The sequence below is a fragment of the Xenopus laevis genome, chromosome 4L (genome assembly GCF_017654675.1).
Source record: "Xenopus laevis strain J_2021 chromosome 4L, Xenopus_laevis_v10.1, whole genome shotgun sequence".
In the NCBI taxonomy this organism is placed as follows: Eukaryota; Metazoa; Chordata; class Amphibia; order Anura; family Pipidae; genus Xenopus; species Xenopus laevis.
The window spans coordinates 85,422,946-85,446,712 of NC_054377.1; the positions used below are offsets into that span (position 1 = coordinate 85,422,946).

A 23,767-nucleotide genomic window follows, 5' to 3' on the forward strand; every position below is an offset into this window, starting at 1 on the left:
GTGTGTACCTGAAATGCCAGGGCATATTTTAATTCTCAGTCCGGACCTGCCAGCTGGTATTTTCCTTGGGTCCCGCAGGTCCAGGATGACCCTGTTCTTATTTAAGCCTGAGCACTATCTGCAAGGAGTTTGTATTCTCTGCCTATATTTGTGTGGTTTCCTTCCATACTCCAAAAACATCCAGATGTATAATCTCTGTAAAGCACTGTTTTATATGTCAGCACTAACAATAACACCAGTTGTTATATATTTGCATTATAGATACATTATATATCAGGGACGTCCAACCTAACACCCTCCAGTTGTTCCTGCACCCCTTCTTAGGCAGAGCTCCACATTTCCTGCATTGTCCGACACCACCATATCATACCAGTCTCATTTTAAAATACAGAAAAATAAATATGAAGGGAACACGAAAGGTTTAATTTAGCATGTATTTATGTTGCAACATGGATTCTGGGAGTTGTAGTAAACATTCGTGTATGCAGGTAAGTTGCACGTATGCACAAAAGTCCGTACAAGACAGAATACGGTAAAAGTCTACAGAAGAGCAACCCCTCCTACTATCACCGTTCTAACGTCACTGCCCATTCTTGAGCTTGATTCTAATTGGTCGGATTTACGATTCTTGTCCAATAGAAGATTGTATACTGTTATACGTCACGGGTCACTGTAGTTCATGTGGTTATGGGAGGCGGAGTTAGGAATTGACATCTCAATGGCTGCCCCCATGGGGAGGCGTGACTGAGTGTGAGAGTGGAGGCAGTTCAGTTGTGACAAGGAAGAGATCACCTTTGAAGGCAGAGATGAGCATGGATCAGCCAGAACATTTGCTGTAAGTAGAGTTTGCCTTTGCCTGGCGCTAGGGAAACACACTGTGAGTTTTGGGCTGTACCCTCATCTGTTTAACTAGTGTATAGTTCTGTATCGCAAATTGTAGCTATATGTAGCGGGTGTTTATGATATGTAGAAGTAGTTCGGCTGGATATATATAGAATGACTTCTGACATCCCGTCGGTCACCGTCTAATATAAACGATAAAAAGAAATCCTTGAATTCAGAGAATGTCACTTCATTTCATTAGGGGTGACACATTTGCTTTTAAACCACAAGTATAATATCCACAATTATAATATCCACAATTATAATATTCACAAGTATAATATTCACAAGTATAGGTAGTTATTTGCTCTGTCCCAACATGGCACTGTAGGTTGTAGCTAAAGCAGAAAACAACATTCATCCACCACGTTATCATTTATTGCTAAAGTTGCTGTGACGCAAGAGTGTTGGTCTTGGATGTTAAATTCCCTTGTGCACCCTTTGAGGCAGACTCCTCTCTAAACCACAGTGAAATTGCTTGCACGTGTATTTTCCAGGGGCGAGGGCACTTCTTGTGAAAGCTTTAGCTGCACATGGAAGATAAGGGTGTAGGCTTTCAGTTATATTCCTAGCTATCTGAGCATGGCACTCTCTGCTACATGCAGTATTAAAGTTTCAGATATTCTGTTGTGAGTGTTACATAGTACTTAATTCTTGGTGATATCTTTGCATTCATTAAAGGAAGAAGCTAGTGTGGGGTCACATAATTGTGTTTCTCTTTGGAAACCTATAGCTATCTATTTACCAGCATGACGTCATTTCGGCACTTCACCAATTTACTAACGGTCGCTGGTGTTATTTCGCCAAGGAGATAGACTCTGGCCCAACTTCGCCAGGCAAATTTTCGCTCTGGCGAAAAAGCGTTACTATGCAAATGCACTAAGTTTTTGATTTTACTGACCATTACCTCTATCGCCAGACTTGCCTTCGCCACCATCAGACCAGGCGAAGTGCAATAAGTCCCAAAAAACGCTGGCGTCTTTTCCTTTTTACAGGGTGATAGGCTGAAAAAGATCAAAAACTTTTTTTGGGGTACCCTCCTTCCCCCCTACATTTGATAACATATGGCACCTAAACTAAACTGTGGGCACATGTGTAGGGCAATATAACAACTCTATATAATTTTATTAAGATTCTCTGGCCTTGTGTAGTGTAATGTATTTGCTGCAGCATTATGGTCATTGTACTTGAACGCTGTATGCAAATTAGCCAACGCTAGTGTAACTTCGAACTGCTGAGTGTATTTTCGCTAGCACAACTTTGCCAGCATAAGCTGGGTAAGCGAACTTATTTACACACTAGAGCCACAATTTTCTATATATACACCCCTACCCCTTTCAATTTATATTGTGCAAGAGTTTTGTGACCGTGATTGGTTTAATGCAGGGAAACTTGAAAAGAACTATTTATCACAAGCTTTGTCTTTTCCAGGCCAGAATGCTTCCCTTCTCTCCATAATGACACATTTCTTCGCGCTGCTCGTGGTGAGGAGTGTAACCATGTTCCAGTGTGGTGTATGAGGCAGGCGGGGCGGTATCTGCCAGGTCAGTAAACTTTTAACCAATGATTTATATATAAAAGCAGCCCTGTGTTCTGTTCATATTATTTAGGGTATATTCATTCATATTAAATATGTATCTCTATGTATAGAGAACTATAAATATAATAGCTATGATTTTCTGGATGATACATCTTTTATTAGCACTGATAATGGATTGGGTAAAAAATGTTTTTAAAATGGCTAGGCATTATTGAGACAGTGGCAGTATCAATATTGTGCCATACAGCAATGTTATAAAGTCAGAATTATATAAAATAAACCAGGGGAGTAACTATGGAGGAAGCAAACCCTGCTACTGCTGGGGAGCCCAAAAGGTATATGGGACCCAGTGGGGTGCTGCTGACTAATAACTAGTTGAAAACTTCCCAAACTTTATGGGGCTCTAAAATCATTTTGCTGTGGGCCCTAATGTAAATTAGTTACAAGACTGAAATCAACATCTATTTACACAATATTTTTGTTTAATTGAACATTTTCAATAAATATAAAGAAGCCCATGAATTATTTTTGTGCTCTGATCAATGTTACTTGTTGCTGCAAACAAAATCCCTTCCGTGCCAAATAAGTGATAACAAAGTTGATCTACATTTGGGCTAGTACAGCTGTCCTATACAGTATGGCTTAGCCACTATGGCCTATGTTTGAGGAATATATTTAGTGGCACTTTATGTTAAAAATGGTGTAAATAAATACTAAACTCCCCATTCTTTGCAGAGTTTCGGGAAACACGAGCTGGACAGGATTTCTTTGCGTCCTGTCGGAGCCCTGAAATCTGCTGTGAACTCACACTACAGGTAATGTATAAGGGAATGAGAAATGAGCAGTAATTGAGGAGGTTGGGTGCAACATACTCATAATAATTTATAGACACTCATGTACTGATGCTTACATGCGGAATAATAAGGGACTGATTAGTGTATGTGTATCTTGAGCTCACCTCTTTCTGCTCCAAATATGAAGGGAATTAGTATCACACAATTTACTTTCTGTTTTTATATGCTTAAATTAAAAAAGGTGTGCGGTTTTCTGTTACTTTAAATATATAATTTTTATAAAATTAAAGGGGTTGTTCACCTTCCAACATTATTTTATACAGTTCAGTTGTTTTCAGATAGTTCACCAGCAATAAAAACTACTTTCTATTTCCTATTTGTGACTGTTTTTCTACGTTTCTCTTTTTCACTATCTTATGTCTTTCTAAAGCAGCTGTGGGAGGGGGGTTTCTGACTCTTTAACTTTTCTAAATTAATACATTTAGTTGATACATTTCTTATCTTTGTCCTTGCTGAGGAGAACTCCTGAGTTTCATTACAGGCAGCTGTTAGAATTGATACAATAGTTGCTAATACTCCACAGACGCTGCTGAGAAATGTATCAACTAATGTTGCAAAATTGTAACAGTTCAGAATCTGCACCTGAATTACTGAGCTGCCAGACTCAAACACCAGAGACGAACATTCAACTTAAATTTTGGCAAAACGGTAGAAAATAAAAAATGGAAAGCAACTGTAAAAAGTTTTTATTTTTGGTGAACAATCTGATAACAACTGAACTGAAAAAAGTGTCTGGAAGGTGAACAACCCATTTAATTGTAGTAAAAATGGACAGATGGCTTACCTTTGCAATTCTTATGGCACACACAGCATTTTGGTTGCTGCTTATGGTGGTTATCAAAATAGAGCTAATTTCCTAGGGTTGCTTCCCACATCTCATGGCTGAAAATGAGTGAGAAAACACCAGTGTTGTTTTCCATTTAACTGAACAGGAAGTGATCAAGAATAGCAACATTTTGCCCAAGAAGCCATGATCAGTATGCAGTGTGCATGGCCATTAAAACGGCTAATCCACAGCTAATAAGTAAGCATGGCAGGACTGCTATTCTTCAACAGGAGGATTTAGATTTAGGATTTAGTCATATCAGTAGTACATGCATGGTTGGCCGAAACTGATCTAATTTTGAGCGGACATTGTTTTCAGAAATAAGCCATTATGATAGTTTGACTTCAAAGAGCAGCCTGGAAGACTGAAAGAGAGGAGACTTAAATTGACCTAATTCCTGTTTTGCATATCATTTAATTTTTTTCTAAATGTATTTTCAGCCCCTGCGGAGGTTTCCTCTTGATGCTGCTATCATTTTCTCAGACATCCTTGTGATACCACAGGTAAAAACAGGAAGCCACCAAACGAATTTGCATCCTGTGGGTCATAGGATTACATTAAGAGAAGTGAATGTAGTTCAACGACTACAAATATAGTTACTATATAAAACGCTACAGTTATCAGAATAAACCAGAATAAACCATTTATGTTGTTATGATTTAATAAAAATGATTGGTGTGATATGTCCATGGAGTGGAAAATGACTTTTGATGAACTGCACTGCTGATAGTCCTCAGCCAGACAGCACAGGGATATCACAGTAGTTGGGTTCTGATCTACAGTGTAAATGAAGTTCCACTTGAGGAGATCTGGGAGCAGTTCCATAAGCATAATAAAAGAAAAACTGGCACTCAGAGCTCGATGCATGCGGGCAAAGCCCTGTTTATTACAATGTAACGTTTCGGGGGCGGGCCCCCTCGTCTGACGAAGGGGCCCGCCCCCGAAACGTTACATTGTAATAAACACGCAGGGCTTTGCCCGCATGCATCGAGCTCTGAGTGCCAGTTTTTCTTTTATTACGCTGACTACAATTGGGGTTGCCGATCCCTTCTGACTGTGCACCGGGCCAACTTATGCTGGAGAGGCCAGGGTGTGCTGGTGGGTTCTGGAAATTAGCAGTTCCATAAGCACCTTGACACCCTGTGATTGTTATCCACCTTACTAATAAGAATTCTTTCAGAATTCATTTTTATACCAATAAGCCCTTGCTCTTTATTTTATTTATATGTAGTCAATGGGTTTGTTAAATTTGATCAAATCTGAATAGTTGTGCATGTATCCATTTTTCATCACAGGCGCTAGGAATGGAGATCCGGATGGAACCTGGGAGGGGGCCCGTATTCCCCGAACCATTACAGACCCCACAGGACCTGCACAAACTTAGAAGCTCAGTGGATGTGTCAGAGGAGCTGGGTTATGTATTTCGTGCCATCACACTTACACGGCACAAAATAGAAGGAAAGGTGCCGCTAATTGGATTTACTGGCGCACCGGTAAGTGTTGCAAGTGTTGTTGAAAATACCCAAATGAATAGGTGTACATTTACTGAGGGTGGTCTTCTAATAACTTTTTGCAATTGACTTATCTATTTTAAATGGCATCAGGTATATAGGATCAGGATTATAATCACTCGGGTGCCTAAAATTCTGGCATCCCCCAGTTATGGCATTCCTACACCATTTTAGACAGCAAAAGAATTCTGGGAGCTGTCGTTCTATAGCAGCTGATTGGCTTTGAGATATAAGTTAAAGGGATACTGTCATGGGAAAAATATGTTTTTTTAAAATGCATCAGTTAACAGTGCTTCTTCTCCAGCAAAATTCTGCACTGAAATCCGTTTCTCAAAAGATCTTTTTATATTTAATTTTGAAATCTGACACGGGGCTAGACATTGTCAGTTTCCCAGCTGCCCCCAGTCATGTGACTTGTGCTCTGATAAACTTCAGTCACTCTTTACTGCAAGTTGGAGTGATATCACCCCCTCCCTTTCCACCCCCCAGCAGCCTAACAAAAGAAAAATGGGAAGGTAACCAGATAGCAGCTCCCTAACACAAGATAACAGCTGCCTCCTAGCAGCACTCAATAGTAAAATCCAGATCCCACTGAGACGCATTTAGTTACATTGAGTAGGAGAAACAACAGCCTGCCAGAAAGCCGTTCCATCCTGGTGCTGGCTCTTTCTGAAAGCACATGACCAGGCAAAATGACCTAAGACGGCTGCCTACACACCAATATTACAACTAAAAAAAATACACTTGCTGGTTCAGGAATGAAATTTTATATGGTAGACTTAATTATTTCCAGTGTAAATAGTGTAATTTAGAAACAAAAACTACATCATAAAAATCATGACAGAATCCCTTTAATTTTAACTGTTAAAATTTTATTTCTCATTCTTTCTGCTTATAGTGGACTTTGATGACCTATATGATTGAAGGAGGAGGTTCTAACACTATGTCCAAAGCAAAGCGCTGGCTGTACCAACACCCTTCCGCTAGCCACCAGCTTCTCAAGCAACTCACCGATATCATTGTGGAATATTTGGTGGGCCAGGTAGCAGCAGGTGCGCAGGTATGGTAAGCTGGTATCGTGAAGTAGAGTGTTTGCCTCTTTAATTTGGAGAGGTAATTTTTCAGATAAAATAACTTAAAATAAAACGTCAGAAAAATGTATGCATTGTTGAATGCTGATGTCTTCTTGATTGTATGTTTGTTGATTTTTGTAAAAGGTTATTCCCATTTGCTTAGTGTATGTATGTGAGGTTTTCCCCTGGTCATCAAATGACTTGGGTTGACTGTAATTCGCAGCTCTATCCACCGTAACCCGGATCACTTCCTATTTTAATACTCTTTTCTTCTGCAATGTTCTTGTTGAGTAAAGCCAACCAGCATCCTGTACACTGAATATGCTGCCTTGGTTAATAAATTCCCTCTTAACTCTTACTTCTTGTTAAAGTAAATATTTACGGTTACTAGTGGGTTAATGTATACTGCCCAAAAACATTGTTTGGAAGGCTGCATGAATAACAATTTTTAAAAACTTGCTGCAAATGTGGCAAAACAATTTTATTTTGGTTGGGAGTTTCACTTGAATGAATTTCTTTTTGTATCATAGGCCTTGCAAGTGTTCGAGTCCCATGCTGGCTGTCTTGGACCCCAGCAGTTCTCAGATTTTTCTCTCCCATATCTCAGAGACATTTCCCGCAGAGTAAAACATAAACTGAAAGCCGAGGGACTGGATCAGGTGCCGATGGTGAGTAGGCAGAGGGGGTTGGACATGTAATGACTGTGAAAGGGAGAGAAAGGTATCAGTATATCTCATTGGTCGTGGATGTGCTTTATCATTTCTCCTGTACTGCAATATATATATATATATATAAATTCTGTGGAGATCAGCAATTGGGTGTGGGTTACATGACATGCTGAAAGATAAAGAAAGAAAGCACAGATCAGGCATGCCTATGTCTGTTTCTGTACAAGGGGATTTGCATGAATATATGCTATCAGTCTAGAATAGATCCAGTAATCATGTGGATTAAATGCAGAGGCTGAGGACAAAATTCAGCAGTGCAGTACATTATATATAAATATTCTACTGTGCCCATTATACCTTTCTTTGTCCTTTAAGGCTGCTATTCACCATTATACAATGCTTCATCACTCCCAACTATTTCTCTTGTAGATTGTCTTTGCTAAAGATGCCCACTATGCCCTGGAGGATCTGTCCCAGTCTGGCTACGAGGTGGTAGGACTGGACTGGACAATTCGACCTCAGGAAGCTCGGTAAGAGCATATAGTTTACAGGAAAAACACACCAAGACATATTAGAGTGTCCTACTTCTCCATCCTTTTTGTTTTTTATTTCCTCATACTAATCTAATATATGTGAATAATAATTTTACCAGCAGACATGCATGCATAAAGTTAATTAGGGATGCACCGATTCCACCCCCCCCCCGAATCCTTTGCGAAAGATTTGGCCGAATACCGAACCGAATTTACATATGCAAATTAGTGGTGGGAATGGGAAAACATTTTGTTACTTCCTTGTTTTCTGGCAAAAAGTCATGCAATTTCCCTCCCTGCCCCTAATTTGCATATACAATTAGGATTTGGATTTGGTGCGGCCGGGCACAAGGATTCGGCCGAATCTGAATCCTGCTGAAAAAGGCTGAATCCTGGATTCGGTGCATCCCTGCTTTAAATTACCTTGGGTCTTCTATAAGAAGGCAAAACTTACTTATTACAGGCAGGTTAATCAGCTCTTCATAAAACTGACCAGTGTCTTTTGCGTGCATTGTGGGGCCCTAGAGTGTAAGCTCCGCTGATGCAGGGACTGATGTGAAAGATAAACAATCTCTGTTAAGTGTAAAATATAATAATAATGCACCTATTGAGGACTTATTGTCTTTTCAAAGCAGAGGTTTTCAGATTTTCAGACTGTGGCGATCTCTAACTTCACTCTTTGATAAATATATGGGGTGCCGTTTGTCCCAAATACATTCTGTATACAAAACTATCCCTAATACACAGAATGAATGTCTCTCATGTTATATAAGTATTTGTGACCATACACAGAGAAAACAAATATACAAAAGACTTATTTCTATTAAAGAATGAAAACAAAATCTGGTTAGTGCACAAAAAGATGTCATTATATCACAAACTCCATTCTGTACAGTTTAACAAGCAATCTGTCGCATAAATGTATAACCTCCATGTAACGGACTCACTTATGTGCAAAGTTACTTACAGAATGAATTATGTAAAAACAAAGTTGGACATAATATATAATAGTGTAACTAACTAGTGCTTGTCAAGCTAGATTTGACTGACAAAATAGATATCTGTGACAGAAAGCAAGATTTTATAGTACAGGATTCATTCTTTCCACAAAATGACAGTTTTGTTTCACAAAACAGATAAAATAACCATTCTGTGAAGCAACACTGTCAGTCACATTCCTGAACCAATAAGAACAAAGCTTATTGCCATATACAAACAAGATGAGAAGTGGCCAGCTCTGCTCCACATGGCTAAGGCAAAGTATCTGGCCTGCTATAGAGGGCGCCCTCTAATGTCCCCTGTGCTGCATAGTAATAAACATGAACAAACCTTTCCTAAAAGAGCTGCTGTTAAACACTACAGGTTCATAAATGGAAGTTTTTACAAATGGCTGAGAAATATAATGCTGCACTTATAACGATTGTAGAGAAAGAAAAGTATGCAAAACTTATATAAATATGATCATTTTAGGTGATATGGCTATTCTTATTGTAGTAACCTGCTTGTGTGGCCATTTTGGTTAAGGGCATTCCTGCTGTTTTGCCATTATCTTATGATTCACTCCTGTTCCTCTTCCTGTCTAAGCTGAGAGTAATTATGGGACAGGCCACACCCACCTGTGATGTTGTATTAAATGTACCAGAAGTTACTGTGCTTGTCTGGCTGCTTAGCCTGACTCTCAGTCAGTTATAAGTTTTGTATATGATAGTTAGACTCCAATGTCTCCTCCTAGCTGTAATCTTGCACCAATTAGCTTGTAGTAGTCTCTTAATAATGTGCTTAGCTATAGTACAACTACTACATAATAGCTTTAGCCAGAGACTTAGGACTGATCATGTGCACACGCATTCTGTTTAGTATGATGTGTAGGTTATATGAGCAGCCACTCCTGAGTACTGTGTGTAAACAAAAGGCTTCAGGACTTCAACTTCACCTCCTTTCGTGAATTCGGGTCTTTTCGCCGCTTCGGGACTTCAGCTTCGTCTTTTCGGCACTTCCGCATTCTGTAATATGCGAAATGGCGGCATGGCTCGGGCGCTCGTAAAGGGGACCCGGCTCTTTGAAAAATGCAGCACTTCTGGGCCCCCCTTCAGGCCCGGAACACTTGTCCCCCCTGCTGGCGGCTCTGGACATGCATGTGACATGGGCGCAGTTCTGCTCTCTACTCTAGTCTTGTGCCCCCCTCGACTAGGGTTGCCAAATTTTTGGAAAAAAATACCGGCCTTCATATATATTTATCTTTTTTCCCTATTAATAACATTGGGATCAACCATAATTTTTACCGGCCAGGCCAGTAAAATACCGGCCAGGTGGCAACCCTACCCTCGACCCACTCTGATGTGAAAGGGTTAAGCACTGGGCAGGTAAGGGGATGGCATCATTAGAGTCTTTTGTTATAAATAAATATAAAGCATTGTGCAGCTTGTTGCTTCTATATAAATAGATTATGATCCCCTAAAATTGTCCCTGCCTTAATGACCCCCTTTTGTTTACACACAGTACTCAGGAGTGGCTGCTCATATAACCTACACATCATACTATACAGAATGCGTGGTGTGCACATGATCAGTCCCAAGTCTCTGGCTAAAGCTATTATGTAGTAGTTGAACCATACCTCCCAACATTTAGGAAATAAAAAGAGACAAAAAATTATTTTGCATGTAGTGCAGCAATTTTTAGACCACACCCATTTTGTGGCCGCACCCCCTAATTACCATGTTCATTTTACAAAGTTTGGCAGGTTATAAAAATGTGAAAATATTTCTCCTTATCTAAACTGTTAAAATTACTTATTTTCTTATCTCAAAATTGTTATAATGCATCTTAGTTGTACCTGTTAGCTGTACTGGCCTCTCTGTTCAGTGCAGAGAAAAGAGGGACTTTCCAGTACAAATGAGGGACCTCAGGTTGAGCTGTCAAAAGAGGGACTGTCCCTCTGAAAAGGGGACAGTTGGGAGGTATGTGTGCACATGATCAGTCCCAAGTAGGGTTGCCACCCGGCCGGTATTTTACCGGCCTAGCCGGTAAAATACCTGCCAAGGCCGGGGCCGGTATTACAAATTTACCGGCAATGTAGCTGCCGGTAAATTTGTAATACGATTAAAAGGAGCCCTTGGCCTGCCCCCAATCCCCTGGAACTTACCTTTTCGTTTACTTCTTCTACCGTCCGTGGCGTGGCCCCGTCCCTTTTGACGTCATGGCCCGTCCCTTTTGTCGTCACGACCCGCCCCTTTGTGTCCCCGCCCCCCAGCAGCCAGTAAAACATTTTTTAAAAAGTGGCAACCCTAGTCCCAAGTCTCTGGCTAAAGCTATTATGTAGTAGTTGAACTATAGCTAAGCACATTATTAAGAGACTACTACAAGCTAATTGGTGCACGATTACAGCTAGGAGGAGACATTGGAGTCTAACTATCATATACAAAACTTATAACTGACTCTGAGAGTCAGGCAAAGCAGCCAGACAAGCACAGTAACTTCTGGTACATTTAATACAACATCACAGGTGGGTGTGGCCTGACCCATAATTACTCTCAGCTTAGACAGGAAGAGGAACAGGAGTGAGTCATAAAATAATGGCAAAACAGCAGGAATGCCCTTAACCAAAATGGCCACACGAGCAGGTTACTACAATAAGAATAGCCATATCACCTAAAATGATCATATTTATATAAGTTTTGCATACTTTTCTTTCTCTACAATCGTTATAAGTGCAGCATTATATTTCTCAGCCATTTGTAAAAACTTCCATTTATGAACCTGTAGTGTTTAACAGCAGCTCTTTTAGGAAAGGTTTGTTCATGTTTATTACTATGCAGCACAGGGGACATTAGAGGGCGCCCTCTATAGCAGGCCAGATACTTTGCCTTAGCCATGTGGAGCAGAGCTGGCCACTTCTCATCTTGTTTGTATATGGCAATAAGCTTTGTTCTTATTGGTTCAGGAATGTGACTGACAGTGTTGCTTCACAGAATGGTTATTTTATCTGTTTTGTGAAACAAAACTGTCATTTTGTGGAAAGAATGAATCCTGTACTATAAAATCTTGCTTTCTGTCACAGATATCTATTTTGTCAGTCAAATCTAGTTTGACAAGCACTAGTTAGTTACACTATTATATATTATGTCCAACTTTGTTTTTACATAATTCATTCTGTAAGTAACTTTGCACATAAGTGCGTCCGTAACATGGAGGTTATACATTTGTGAGACAGATTGTTTGTTAAACTGTACAGAATGGATTTTGTGATATAATGACATCCTTTTATGCACTAACCAGATTTTGTTTTCATTCTTTAATAGAAATAAGTCTTTTGTATATTTGTTTTCTCTGTGTATGGTCACAAATACTTATATAACATGAGAGACATTCATTCTGTGTATTAGGGATAGTTTTGTATACAGAATGTATTTGGGACAAACGGCACCCCATATAAATATACCCCTAAAAGTTAACTCAAAGGTGAACAACCCCTTTAAACATAATCTAGCTGCCAAGTTGACATGTGCAAACCACCCAAGTTTGAGATCTCGTGGAGCCATTGATTGGGTGGAGTGTGTGCTATGTTTGCAGAGTTTTGACCAATGACAATGTTCTTTTATTGTGCCTTATTAACACATTTACTTTATCCAGGGAACGCACAGGCAAACGAGTGACTCTTCAGGGCAATATGGATCCCTGCGCTTTGTACGCCAGCAAGGTAGGGATTTTTAATTCACCCAGGATTACTTTTATGTGATGTAAAGGAAAGCCCCAATTTTTCTGCCTTTATAAAATATAATTTTTCTGGAAGACCCAACTCACGCTGTGGAGTTATATTTGTGTTTAGCAGCACTGAGAACACAGGGCTGGCCGCTCCCAATTAGAAACCTATTTCCCCTTATGTGCTTTTTAGGGGGATATTGAGAAGACGGTGAAGATGATGATAGAAGGCTTTGGCCGGCGTGGGTACATTGCAAATCTGGGCCATGGATTGTACCCAGATATGGATCCAGAACATGTGGGGGCATTTATATCAGCAGTACACAAATATTCCCAGCAAAAGGAGAATTAAGTGGAACATTCTGGATGAGTGACAGCAATTAAGGTGGCATTGGGCTTGTCTATTCGTTTATTAATCATGTTTTTTTGGACTGACCACTAAAGCCAATGATGTCAGTTAAAAACAGTACTTTGCTAAGGACATTTTTTGGATGGGGGGGGGATGTCTCCCTGAATTTAGTTTGCTAAATGTTACTCCTGTAATGATATGTCAAGTCAGTGGAATTTTGGATAAATAAACAGAATGACGTATGGAGTGAATAGTACTTTCTGCACAGAGAATAGAATCGACATATTTAACCAGATGCAAGGTTATTATCAATGGGATGAGACTGATCATTATCAGTTACATTACTTTTACTTTACTGTATTGATGTCAAAACCTGAACCCTTTAAAATGGACTCAGCAAATCCATCAGATTGATTTTATAGAGGATGCCTGTATTTTACAATTAGAGCATGGCCACTGTGTGATAAAAATGCTGCCATTTACCCATTCAAAATGTTTTCTATCCCTTTGCCTAACCCCGATATATTGACCCTCTGTTTTCATTTAAGAGAATTTATTATGGTTTGGTGCCATATGACAAACAGGCAGTTTAGGGATGGCCACCAAGGATGTAGTTTTCCATCATTGGAAATTGGATCAGTCACTGCTGGTTCCCGACAGGTAAAGCTGAAGCAGAAACAATGCAGTGTATGGAAAGATACTATAAAACATTACTGGCATAGTTATTTTCCTCCTGCAAGCACAATGCTTCTGGAATACTGTATGTGCATTGATACCACAGAGTACCTTTTACTAATTACATTGAATCATACTCTTGGGAAGATAAGCTCTCTGGAAGGCAGGGGCTGCTTTTTGTGGAAGTTCAGTGGCTTGTAAATTACATGGTGGTCCTGGGGTTCTCAACCTGGGGGGTCAATTAAAAGAGAAGGAAAGCCCCGATCCCCAATGATTGTAATCACTTACCTGATACCTTGGGCTCATGCTTCAGTTAGCAGAATACTGCAGCAGCCTGGGGCACTTGCGAGTTAGCCAGAGGGATTAAAAAAACAAATGGATGTAAATCTGCCCAGAGTGTTGTTTTCAAAAGAAATTGGAAAACGTTGTCTTTCGGCGCATGCGCAGTAGAGCTGAACCGGCTAATGCTATTACTGCGCATGCACCGCCAAACGCTGGGCGATCGCACGGGAGAAGATGGCGCATGTGAACTCCGTGGTCAGGACCTGCGCCGAAGGGTTAGGAGGGAGGGGGGCAACACAGGGGAGGGATTTTAGTGCCGAAGGGGTTGACTTCTCCTTTAAGGAGAAGGAAAGGTAAATTTTAATACTTATCTCTGTTATATCTGTTGCTTTTGCACACCCCTCCTGAACCACTACACTTTCACGGGCCAATTCTGTCTCCCGCACTTGCACTGTGCCATAGAACTTTTGTCCCGTAACTGTCTTTGCGGTCGCCATGTTGGCCCTCTACACGTCACATCCTGTGTCAAGTTCGCATGCGCCAAATTGAATCCTAACAAATAGAAGCAGTAGCACACCTGGTCTCTCAGTATCCTCACCGGTGCTTGGGGTTAAAGGAGGACGGCACCTCCAACAATTGATCAATAAGATAAAACTCCAGCACACGGATGCTTAAGGGTTCATAACCCGTGTTTATTGTCAATGCCAAACAGGAAACAACGTTTCGGGGGTGTACCCCTTCGTCAGGACCTGACGAAGGGGTACACCCCCGAAACGTTGTTTCCTGTTTGGCATTGACAATAAACACGGGTTATGAACCCTTAAGCATCCGTGTGCTGGAGTTTTATCTTATTGACCAAATTGAATCCTCCCACACACATCAATACCAAGGCATATTGTTTGCGTTGCTGCATCTCTCTGTGGCAGAATAAGTTTTAAACTGTCCACCAATGAATACTAGATCCAAAACGCTACCTACCCTGCGAAATCTGAAAGCGTTCTGACCAAACGCAAGATATGCTAAGGAACAATCGCGTTGCGTAAGCAACCTGTAGCGATCATTCCTATTGGCACTGCAGCATGAAGGGGAGGAGAACCAGAAGTCAACAATGACGTTGAATCACACCACATGACCGGTTTATCATCGATCGTATGGGGGAAGTAAAGCGGTGTATTGCACATGCCTTGCAGAATTACTACTGCGCATGTGTGAGCCCTGTTACATCCGTGTTACCGAGAGGGATGTCTTTGGGATTACAAGCACTTACCAATATTTTTTACCACAATATTGGAATACAGCTAAAGACAAAACTATATAGAGGCAAGATTCTTGTAAGTAGATCTCCAAAATATGTACTATATATATATACACAACTTTATTTGACGTTTCCCTTTCTTTTCCTTTAACCAACAATATTAATGTAATGAAGCACAGAGCCACCTACTGGTCAGTTTTCCCACTGTAATTCAGTCAGCAAGTCTCTGCGCTCAGAAAAGAAGTGAGAAAAACCATCTGAGCGCTCGTGTCTTTCCAGACAGAGCAACAGCAGAATAATTCTATTCCTTCCCTGTGACATGAGCAGACATGTCCAAACACATTATGTATGAAATGAAGTGAATGTCACTGGCATATGAATATAGTGTATAGTAAGAAGGCTGATTATTGCACGATTATGAGTGGAGTCATTAACTGCATAACGACACTGCGTAATTATGGAATCCGGCAATAACAGATTTAATACCCTTTGTTCAGGTGCCCACATTTAGATTATTTCAGTTACCGTATATACTCGAGTATAAGCCGTCCCGAGTATAAGCCGAGGTACTTAATTTTACCTCCAAAAACTGGGAAAGCTTATTGACTCGAGTATAAGCCGAGTATAAGCCTAGGGTGAGAAATGCAGCAGCTTCTGGTAAGTTTTAATCAAAAAATTGAGGGTTTCTGCTCCCATTGGAGGTGCCGGCGTCTCGTTTTTGGACGCCAATTACCATTCTTGGATGCTGGCGACTATTCTTGGACACCGTCGACTATTCTTAGACGCCGGCAACCGTTTTTGCGCTTGACCCGAGTATAAGCCGAGGTAGAGTTTTTCACCATATTTTGGGGGCTTAAAAACTCGGTTTATACTCGAGTATATACGGTATGTCTGTGGTCTATTACTATCTAAATGCACCAGTGGCTGATGCCCAGTCTGTACAGCTGTAATGAGAGAAATTGTAATAATGGTGGTTCAAGGTAATACTTTGATAGAAAGATCTTGTATAAAGCAGCTTTGAACCCCAGCCAATCTCTTGTATGGGACAGCTTTGTAGGAAAGAACTGTTGAACTCAGTCAAAGATCTAATATGTTGTTTTATACCCATAATAAAGTGTAAACTACTCATAGAACCTCAATTAAAACAACACTATACACTAGAAACAAAGCTGCAGCTCATAGAGTAACGAGAATGGAGATCACATGACAGGTACAACCGACATGTATTTCTAGATCTATTTACATCACAGTATGTACAGCGGGTAGGCACCAGGACAGTTACACTTGTCTCCATTATGTACCAATGATGTTGCAATATCACCACAGTCACACACAGCTTTCATTGTTATTGTGATTTACAATTTATTCATAAAAAAAGCACTGAAATTTTCAACACAATTCATATAAAATGGTGTCAGCAATACATAAATAGGGTTCATTTTCTTATTAATATTAACAAACATTAAGAGTCTGCACAAAAAAAACAAAACAAAAGTACAAATAAAAACCAGTAAAAATAAAATAACAAATACAGGATACGTCTGTGGCAAGGAATACTGAAGAAAAGTGTGTGGTTTTTATCTTTATATGTGAAAGTAGTACAAACAGAAAGGGAAGAGAAAAAGGGTCGGCAGTTCCTGGCCATAATCGGGGGTCACTCCGTAACCCAAAATAAAACACAAAAAACAAAGAAATGCAGAGGACAGGTAACTGCACAATGAAAAGGGAAAGAGAGTGAGGAAAATAAATAGGAGGTGGTGCAGAGAAGCAAATGGCATTCACAGGATATCGCTACACCTTGCTTATTGCTAAACCTCACTGTCCATCTTAACCCATTCATAGCTAATGCTGAAATGAAAAAAATAAACATAACTAGTGGGAAGGGCTGAGCAATGTATATGTGCAAGGTCAGAAGAAATGCATCTCCAGTTGCCTTCATCTCCAACACGCTGGTCATTAAACATCCAGCGTTTGGTTTCAAAAGAGACGATTAATAAGAGGCTCCTTATTTTGGTGGTGCAGTTTGTTAGTTAAAATGTGAAGAAGCGAATGATGACTTCAGGTCACAAGGGCCCATGATCCAAGATTTAGGCAGGAGTTTGTTTGCAAGCACAGTTTCTTGGCACAGTCCTGCTCACGTGTTGCCATGTTTGGGGTTATGAACTTATTGCCTGAGCTATCCTCATTGCACAGTATCTGACCAACTCCCTCCTACCACCTGAGAAAGCTCACTGAAAAGCAAAGCATTTAAAGCACCACCTCGGCAAAAGCATTTTAGTTCACCTTCGCCCTGTGGAAAAGACAGAACCATTATAAATAATTAGAACATTACATTTCATAATCGACATATATTATTGTATTTACAGGTAGATAAATGCTTTGTCGTCACAATTCTCTTGTGTTTTAAGTGTTCCCTGAGTTTGGATTGCAGTCTGTTCAGTGAGAATGAGGGAAACACTTCCCATCGTGACTAGATGGGGGCAGGATAATAAGGAAGGTGATCTGGAAATGCAACTAGAATTGACAACAGAGCCATGAACATACTCACAACGAGAGCAGTTTGAGTTGGTGATAAGGCATCCAACAGAATTAAAATAGGCCCTGGCATTTCAGGTACACATAGGTCCAATCAGCCCACACAGAGGCCCAAATAGCCCCCACCACTAAAATAGCCCCCACCACTAAATACTGACTTTCTATGGCACCTTATAGCAGCCCCTCTGGCATTTGCCAGAACCCACAGATTGCCAGTCCAGGCCTGGCATCCAACAACCATTACTTGTACCAGAGCTTACAGTGCCACTGCCCATGATCCAGAGAGGCAGGCCTTGTTCAAATCAAAATGGGGGAATGCTGAATTTAAGAAAGAGATGCAATATGTTTGTGAAGATTCTCATTCGTCCAGGTCATGGTTTATCTGTAGAAATAAGTGTGGCTCATTTATAAACACTGGGCAAATTTGCACCTGGGCAGTAACCCACAGTAACCAATCAGTGACTGGCTTTTTACAGGCAGCTGCGGGTGGAACAATGAAAGCAAACATTTGATTGGTTGCCATCGGTTACTGCCCAACAGTAGATTTGCCCAGTGTTTATAAATAAGCCCCACTGCTGTGTTTTTTCCTTTTAGACTAGCAAAACATTTTCAAGGAAAAAAACCACAGCAAGTCCAGTGGATTTGACTTATTTCTACAGATATTTAAGAAACCGAATACGTCGCTAGCGTCAAAGCATGGTTGTTCCAGTTCCGTCAGTCTATGTGTAAATTAATCCATGACAGTATGCACAAGAGTTTGCTACTCTGTTTATGTGCATGTACATTTGTCAAAATATCAAAATAATAATGCAAAGTGTATTTGCAGCCTGTCTTGGCTCCATGCCAAAGGAAAATCTTAAAGGAGTTGTTCACCTTTGAGATAACTTTTAGTATGATGTAGAGAGGGATATTCTGAGACAATCTGCAAATTCTTGCATTTTTTATGATTTGTGAGTTATTTAGCATTTTATTCAGCAGCTCTTCAATTTGCATCTTAAGCAATCTGGTAACTGGGGACCAAATTATCCTAGCAACCGTGCATTGATTTGAATAAGAGACTGGAATATGAATAGGAGAGGCCTGAATAGAAAGATGAGTAATAAAATGTAACAATTACAATACATTTGTATTCTTTACAGAGCAATTGTTTTTTTTTTTTAGAAGGGAGTCAGCGACATTCATTTGAAAGCTGCAGCGTCTGAAGAAAAAGGCAAATAACTATAAAAAATAAATAATGAAAACCAATTGCAAAGTTGCTTAGAATTGGCCATTCTATAACATAATAAAAGTTACCTTAAAGGTGAACCACCCCTTTAAGAGGCAAGTAATTGGTTAATGGTTTGAACATTTTTCTGCTGATCCAGGTCACATTTGAGAGCAAACATCAGGTTCCATACTGTCAGGTTCATCATGACTCTTACGAACACACTCAAAGAATGAGTGGGCATTTTGTCTGCTCTCATTTTGCAGCAGTAAGGACTTGTATCACCAAGTGATTGGACCGGTCGCATTTAATAGAAGAGAGTTATTAGCAAACTTTAGAGGGCAGATCTGATGAGCACAAATAAAAGAATCACAAATCACTGACTGTGCCTTCCAGTAGAGAGACTAGAGGCAGCACAACAGGCATAAGCCCACAGCTCAATAACAAATTGTGTTGCTGATGAATTGAACCATTTATCCACTAAGAGAGCAACATGGTTGCCCTCCACCAGCCCTACTACAGGTATGGTAGCCGTTATCCAAAATGCTGGGGACCTGGGGTTTCCCGGATAACAGATTTTTCTGTAATTTGGATGTCCATACCTTAAGTCTACTAGAAAAGTATGTTACATTAAATAAACCAAAATAAGCTGGTTTTGCCTCCAATAAGGATTAATTATATCTTAGCTGGGATCAAGTACAAGCTACTGTTTTATTATTAAAGAGAAAAAGGGAATCATTTTAAAAATATTTGATTATTTGGATAAAATGGAGTCTATGGGAGACGCCTTTCCGTAATTCTTTCTGGATTCAAGTTTCCGGATAACGGATTCCATACCTGTACATGAATTTCCTATCACCCCCTAATCACTTAAAGATTAGCCTTCAGTCAATGCCTGGCTAAAACAACTCAAATCCAGTACATTTGGACACTCTCAAACATTAAGGATCTAAAAAAAATATGAAATAGAAGGATTTACATTTTCTAGGCTCCTAGCACCAAAAAGTAAATGATGATAAAGCGATTTAATAGGAACAATCATTTCCTAGTGTTGTGTTAGTCATGTAGTAAATGGCAGATCTGAAAACAACTGACTACTACACATCTGTTCAGTTTGGATTTCACATGATTTTGTCCAACGAGGAATGTGTCCGTAAAATACATGTTGTTTTTGCAAGCTAGCAGCAAAGTGACATTTCCAAATTTTCAAAGGAAGGTCTAGATTTCTTTATGCAGAATGTATTTTGCCTCTCTCGACACTTTAAGAAAAGTGAATGTGTAAAAACTACAAACTTTGGTAGGGTTTTCCATAAAGAAAGGACTCAACAGCACACGTTTGGCAGAGAAATAAGATGAAAAGCAGTTCTTGCCCCACGGACCTGCTTCGCTTATAAAAGCCAAACGCTGCTATTTCATTGGGACAAATCAGCTTGACTGGTAGTTTACTAGGCAGGATTCTTTAATGTGGATTTCCCTATTTCACTATTTACAGGGCAACAAACAATACAGTTTTCCAGATTCTTCTGGATTCAAATGAACTTTCAAATTACTTGGCTGTAACCATAAAACAATTACTCTATTATGTTGAATAAAGCGTTTTCTTGATCTGTTAATGCTCTTGTTAACTTAGATCTCATGGGATGTGTGATTTGAAAGTCAATAGTTGGGAAAGCCACATATTTTATCTGTAATCCCCACAGTTGACAGCCACATATATCCCACAATATTTTGTGGAAAATCCTATATGACCTTGGAGTGAATGTATATTTTAGTGCCATCAAAACGAATTAATGCTTTGCATGCATTATCTCATGGCTTTCTCTACACCATTCAGCAAATAACATTTTGCCAGAGAAGTTTGACAAACACAACTACCGGCAATGTCCTTCTACTACTTAACAGGAACACCTATTTATGCCCTGACAGTTTAACACTAGGATGTTTGTGAAAGCTACTCCAAGCTTCATGATGCACATTTCTGCCCACCTAAGCATAACAAGCCCAAAAAGAGACACTTCTGTCAAGGTTGGTCCTATTACAAGATCAAATGTAAACAACCAACCCTGCAACAACTAATGACACATTTAGGGTCCGTTTTCTCATTTTGAATACCCCTTCATCGATCCCTCAGAAAATAATACAGTTTTACCAGTATGAAATGGAACATAACACAGATTATGCAAAAACTGAAAATGACAATGTTTTAGAAGTCTCATGCAGTCTGGGAGGCCTCTTCTGACAGTCATGGCTCAGACTATTAAATATCAGGAGCAAGTAATCCAGGTAATCAGAAAGAGGGAAGTTCACAGATGTTGTCTGAAAACTTACAAACGACAAGAATCGACTGGAGATTCATCCAAAGCGCTCCCTTACCAACATCATTAGTTTCTTCTTTCCTTTATAGATTTGCTTCAGATTGTCTATGAACTGGGCAAACTGTAGCAAGCCATCTTGCCCTAGTAGGAAGGTCTCCCGCGCCTTGCTAAGGAACTCTATAAACTCCCCATAATGTCGAGGACTGATGTGTGTAAGGCGTGAGTGGGTGGTGTTAATGTAGGCTCCGACTGCCGCATCCAGCAATTGCCGCAGAGGTGGCTTGTCTGTTGACATTAACTTGCCAGAGTTCCTGCGGCCGGGAATTCCAGCCAACCCTGGAGCAGTCAATGTACATCGGCGAAGAATATCCGAAAGCACGGTGGCACAATGCACACTTTTAACCACTAAAGGTACTAGTGCTGCCAGCTCATTCTTGCCAAGAGAGTGGCTGAGGGAGCATGCCCACAAGACATCATTTATAGCTGGGTGCGTGTCTTGGTTGTATGCCAAGTTGAGATGACTCATGGCCAGGGAGCACAGTTTGAAAGCACGCAATGGGTAGCCGCGATGCTCCATATAACGGGCAATTGTAAAAAGTTGGGAGTAGGTCATGCCTCCTGAAGCTGCATCCACAGCAATCTGATAGGCTGTCTCAAAGGCAGTGTGATCTTTCTCACAAAGAGTTAAAGCAGACAGAGCACAATTCTGTGGATCTTTCATTGCACATTGCAGGGCCAAAGTCCGCGCACAGCTTGCCAGCTCCTCACGCTGGGAATAGTCTAGACTGAGTCGCAGTACTGTGCTGTGAGAGGTGGCTGCTGCTGCAACAATACTTGTTGCTTCTGTTGGTGTGAACAGTGTGTACCAGCTCTGTAGGATGCTGACTAGTGCACGAACACCTAAAAAAAAAAAATTGAACAAAGCATAACGTTGTAAGAAAGCCTCCTTTAAAAGTCAATAAGCAATAAATACACACTGAGTAAATAGTATAATAATGATATTTGCATGGATATTGTCAATGTCCTACAAAAAAATGGGGATTAAGATATTTTCTAATTAAACTTAAGAAAGATCTTACAGATGGGCATAAGACACGAAAAAGAGAAGCCTTGTGGATTTTTAAATTAGGGATCCAGCATAGGCCTTAATGTGGATCTAGACATGCCACTCTCTTGTTATATTATGCTCTGGTAGCTTAATATCTAGTCAATAAGCACAGATTTTAGGGCTGAGAACTTATTTATGAGCTCCGAGTTGTAACTGATTTTTATTCATATTTGTTTTTCTCAGGATATACTCTTTTTTTTTTTTTTGAGAGATCAATCTATACTTTCAACAATACCCTTTGCATATGTTGTTTTAACTATTCTTATGATCTATGTTCAGCAAACCTTTTTTACCTATCAAGATTAGCTTTTAAGTCAAATCGTGACTAGGCTTAAAGCGGACCTGTCACCTACACATAAAAAGCTGTATAATGAAAGTGTTTTGCAAATTAAACAAGGAACCTAAATTCTTTTTTTCATTAAAACATCAATACCTGTTATAAAGGGTTTTTATATTTGAGCTGTAAATCAAACATTACCTGCTCCACCTCTATGTCTATGAGGAATGAACCTGTTAGGTTTTCAAATTTTATGCACAAGGAAAGTACTTACAGTGGTGTGAAAAACTATTTGCCCCCTTCCTGATTTCTTATTCTTTTGCATGTTTGTCACACAAAATGTTTCTGATCATCAAACACATTTAACTATTAGTCAAAGATAACACAAGTAAACACAAAATGCAGTTTTTAAATGAGGGTTTTTATTATTTAGGGAGAAAAGAAATCCAAACCTGTGTGAAAAAGTAATTGCCCCCTGAACCTAATAACTGGTTGGACCACCCTTAGCAGCAATAACTGCAATCAAGCGTTTGCGATAACTTGCAATGAGTCTTTTACAGCGCTCTGGAGGAATTTTGGCCCACTCATCTTTGCAGAATTGTTGTAATTCAGCTTTATTTGAGGGTTTTCTAGCATGAACCGCCTTTTTAAGGTCATGCCACAACATCTCAATAGGATTCAGGTCAGGACTTTGACTAGGCCACTCCAAAGTCTTCATTTTGTTTTTCTTCAGCCATTCAGAGGTGGATTTGCTGGTGTGTTTTGGGTCATTGTCCTGCTGCAGAACCCAAGATCGCTTCAGCTTGAGTTGACGAACAGATGGCCGGACATTCTCCTTCAGGATTTTTTGGTAGACAGTAGAATTCATGGTTCCATCTATCACAGCAAGTCTTCCAGGTCCTGAAGCAGCTAAACAACCCCAAGACCATCACACTACCACCACCATATTTTACTGTTGGTATGATGTTCTTTTTCTGAAATGCTGTGTTACTTTTACGCCAGATGTAACGGGACGCGCACCTTCCAAAAAGTTCAACTTTTGTCTCGTCGGTCCACAAGGTATTTTCCCAAAAGTCTTGGCAATCATTGAGATGTTTTTTAGCAAAATTGAGACGAGCCTTAATGTTCTTTTTGCTTAAAAGTGGTTTGCGCCTTGGAAATCTGCCATGCAGGCCGTTTTTG

General features: G+C 40.0%; 2 protein-coding genes across 4 annotated transcripts in view; one reads left to right on the top strand and one right to left on the bottom strand.

Moving 5' to 3' along the window:
* Positions 1-786: 786 nt before the first annotated feature.
* Positions 787-13,176, top strand: urod.L (uroporphyrinogen decarboxylase L homeolog; the record flags this gene model as incomplete). Its single annotated transcript, NM_001092512.1, is given in 10 exon segments — positions 787-835; positions 2,314-2,426; positions 3,158-3,237; positions 4,543-4,605; positions 5,398-5,595; positions 6,512-6,673; positions 7,217-7,354; positions 7,784-7,884; positions 12,517-12,583; positions 12,779-13,176. Coding segments are annotated over 10 exon segments (1,104 nt in total). The 3' UTR covers positions 12,938-13,176.
* Positions 13,177-16,483: 3,307 nt separating this feature from the next.
* Positions 16,484-23,767, bottom strand: part of LOC108714267 (zinc finger SWIM domain-containing protein 5) — a 50,874-nt gene continuing 43,590 nt past the window's right edge. Inside the window, exons 14-15 of one of the 3 annotated variants that reach the window (XM_018258330.2) lie at positions 21,259-22,100; positions 16,484-17,436 (exon numbers count right to left, since the gene is read on the bottom strand). In XM_018258330.2, coding sequence (XP_018113819.1) covers positions 17,329-17,436; positions 21,259-22,100 — 950 coding nt within the window. In that variant the 3' untranslated portion in view covers positions 16,484-17,328. Of the gene's footprint in view, positions 17,437-20,327; positions 22,101-23,767 lie in introns of those variants that run through there. The other 2 variants (XM_018258332.2, XM_018258331.2) reach the window with 2 other exon arrangements.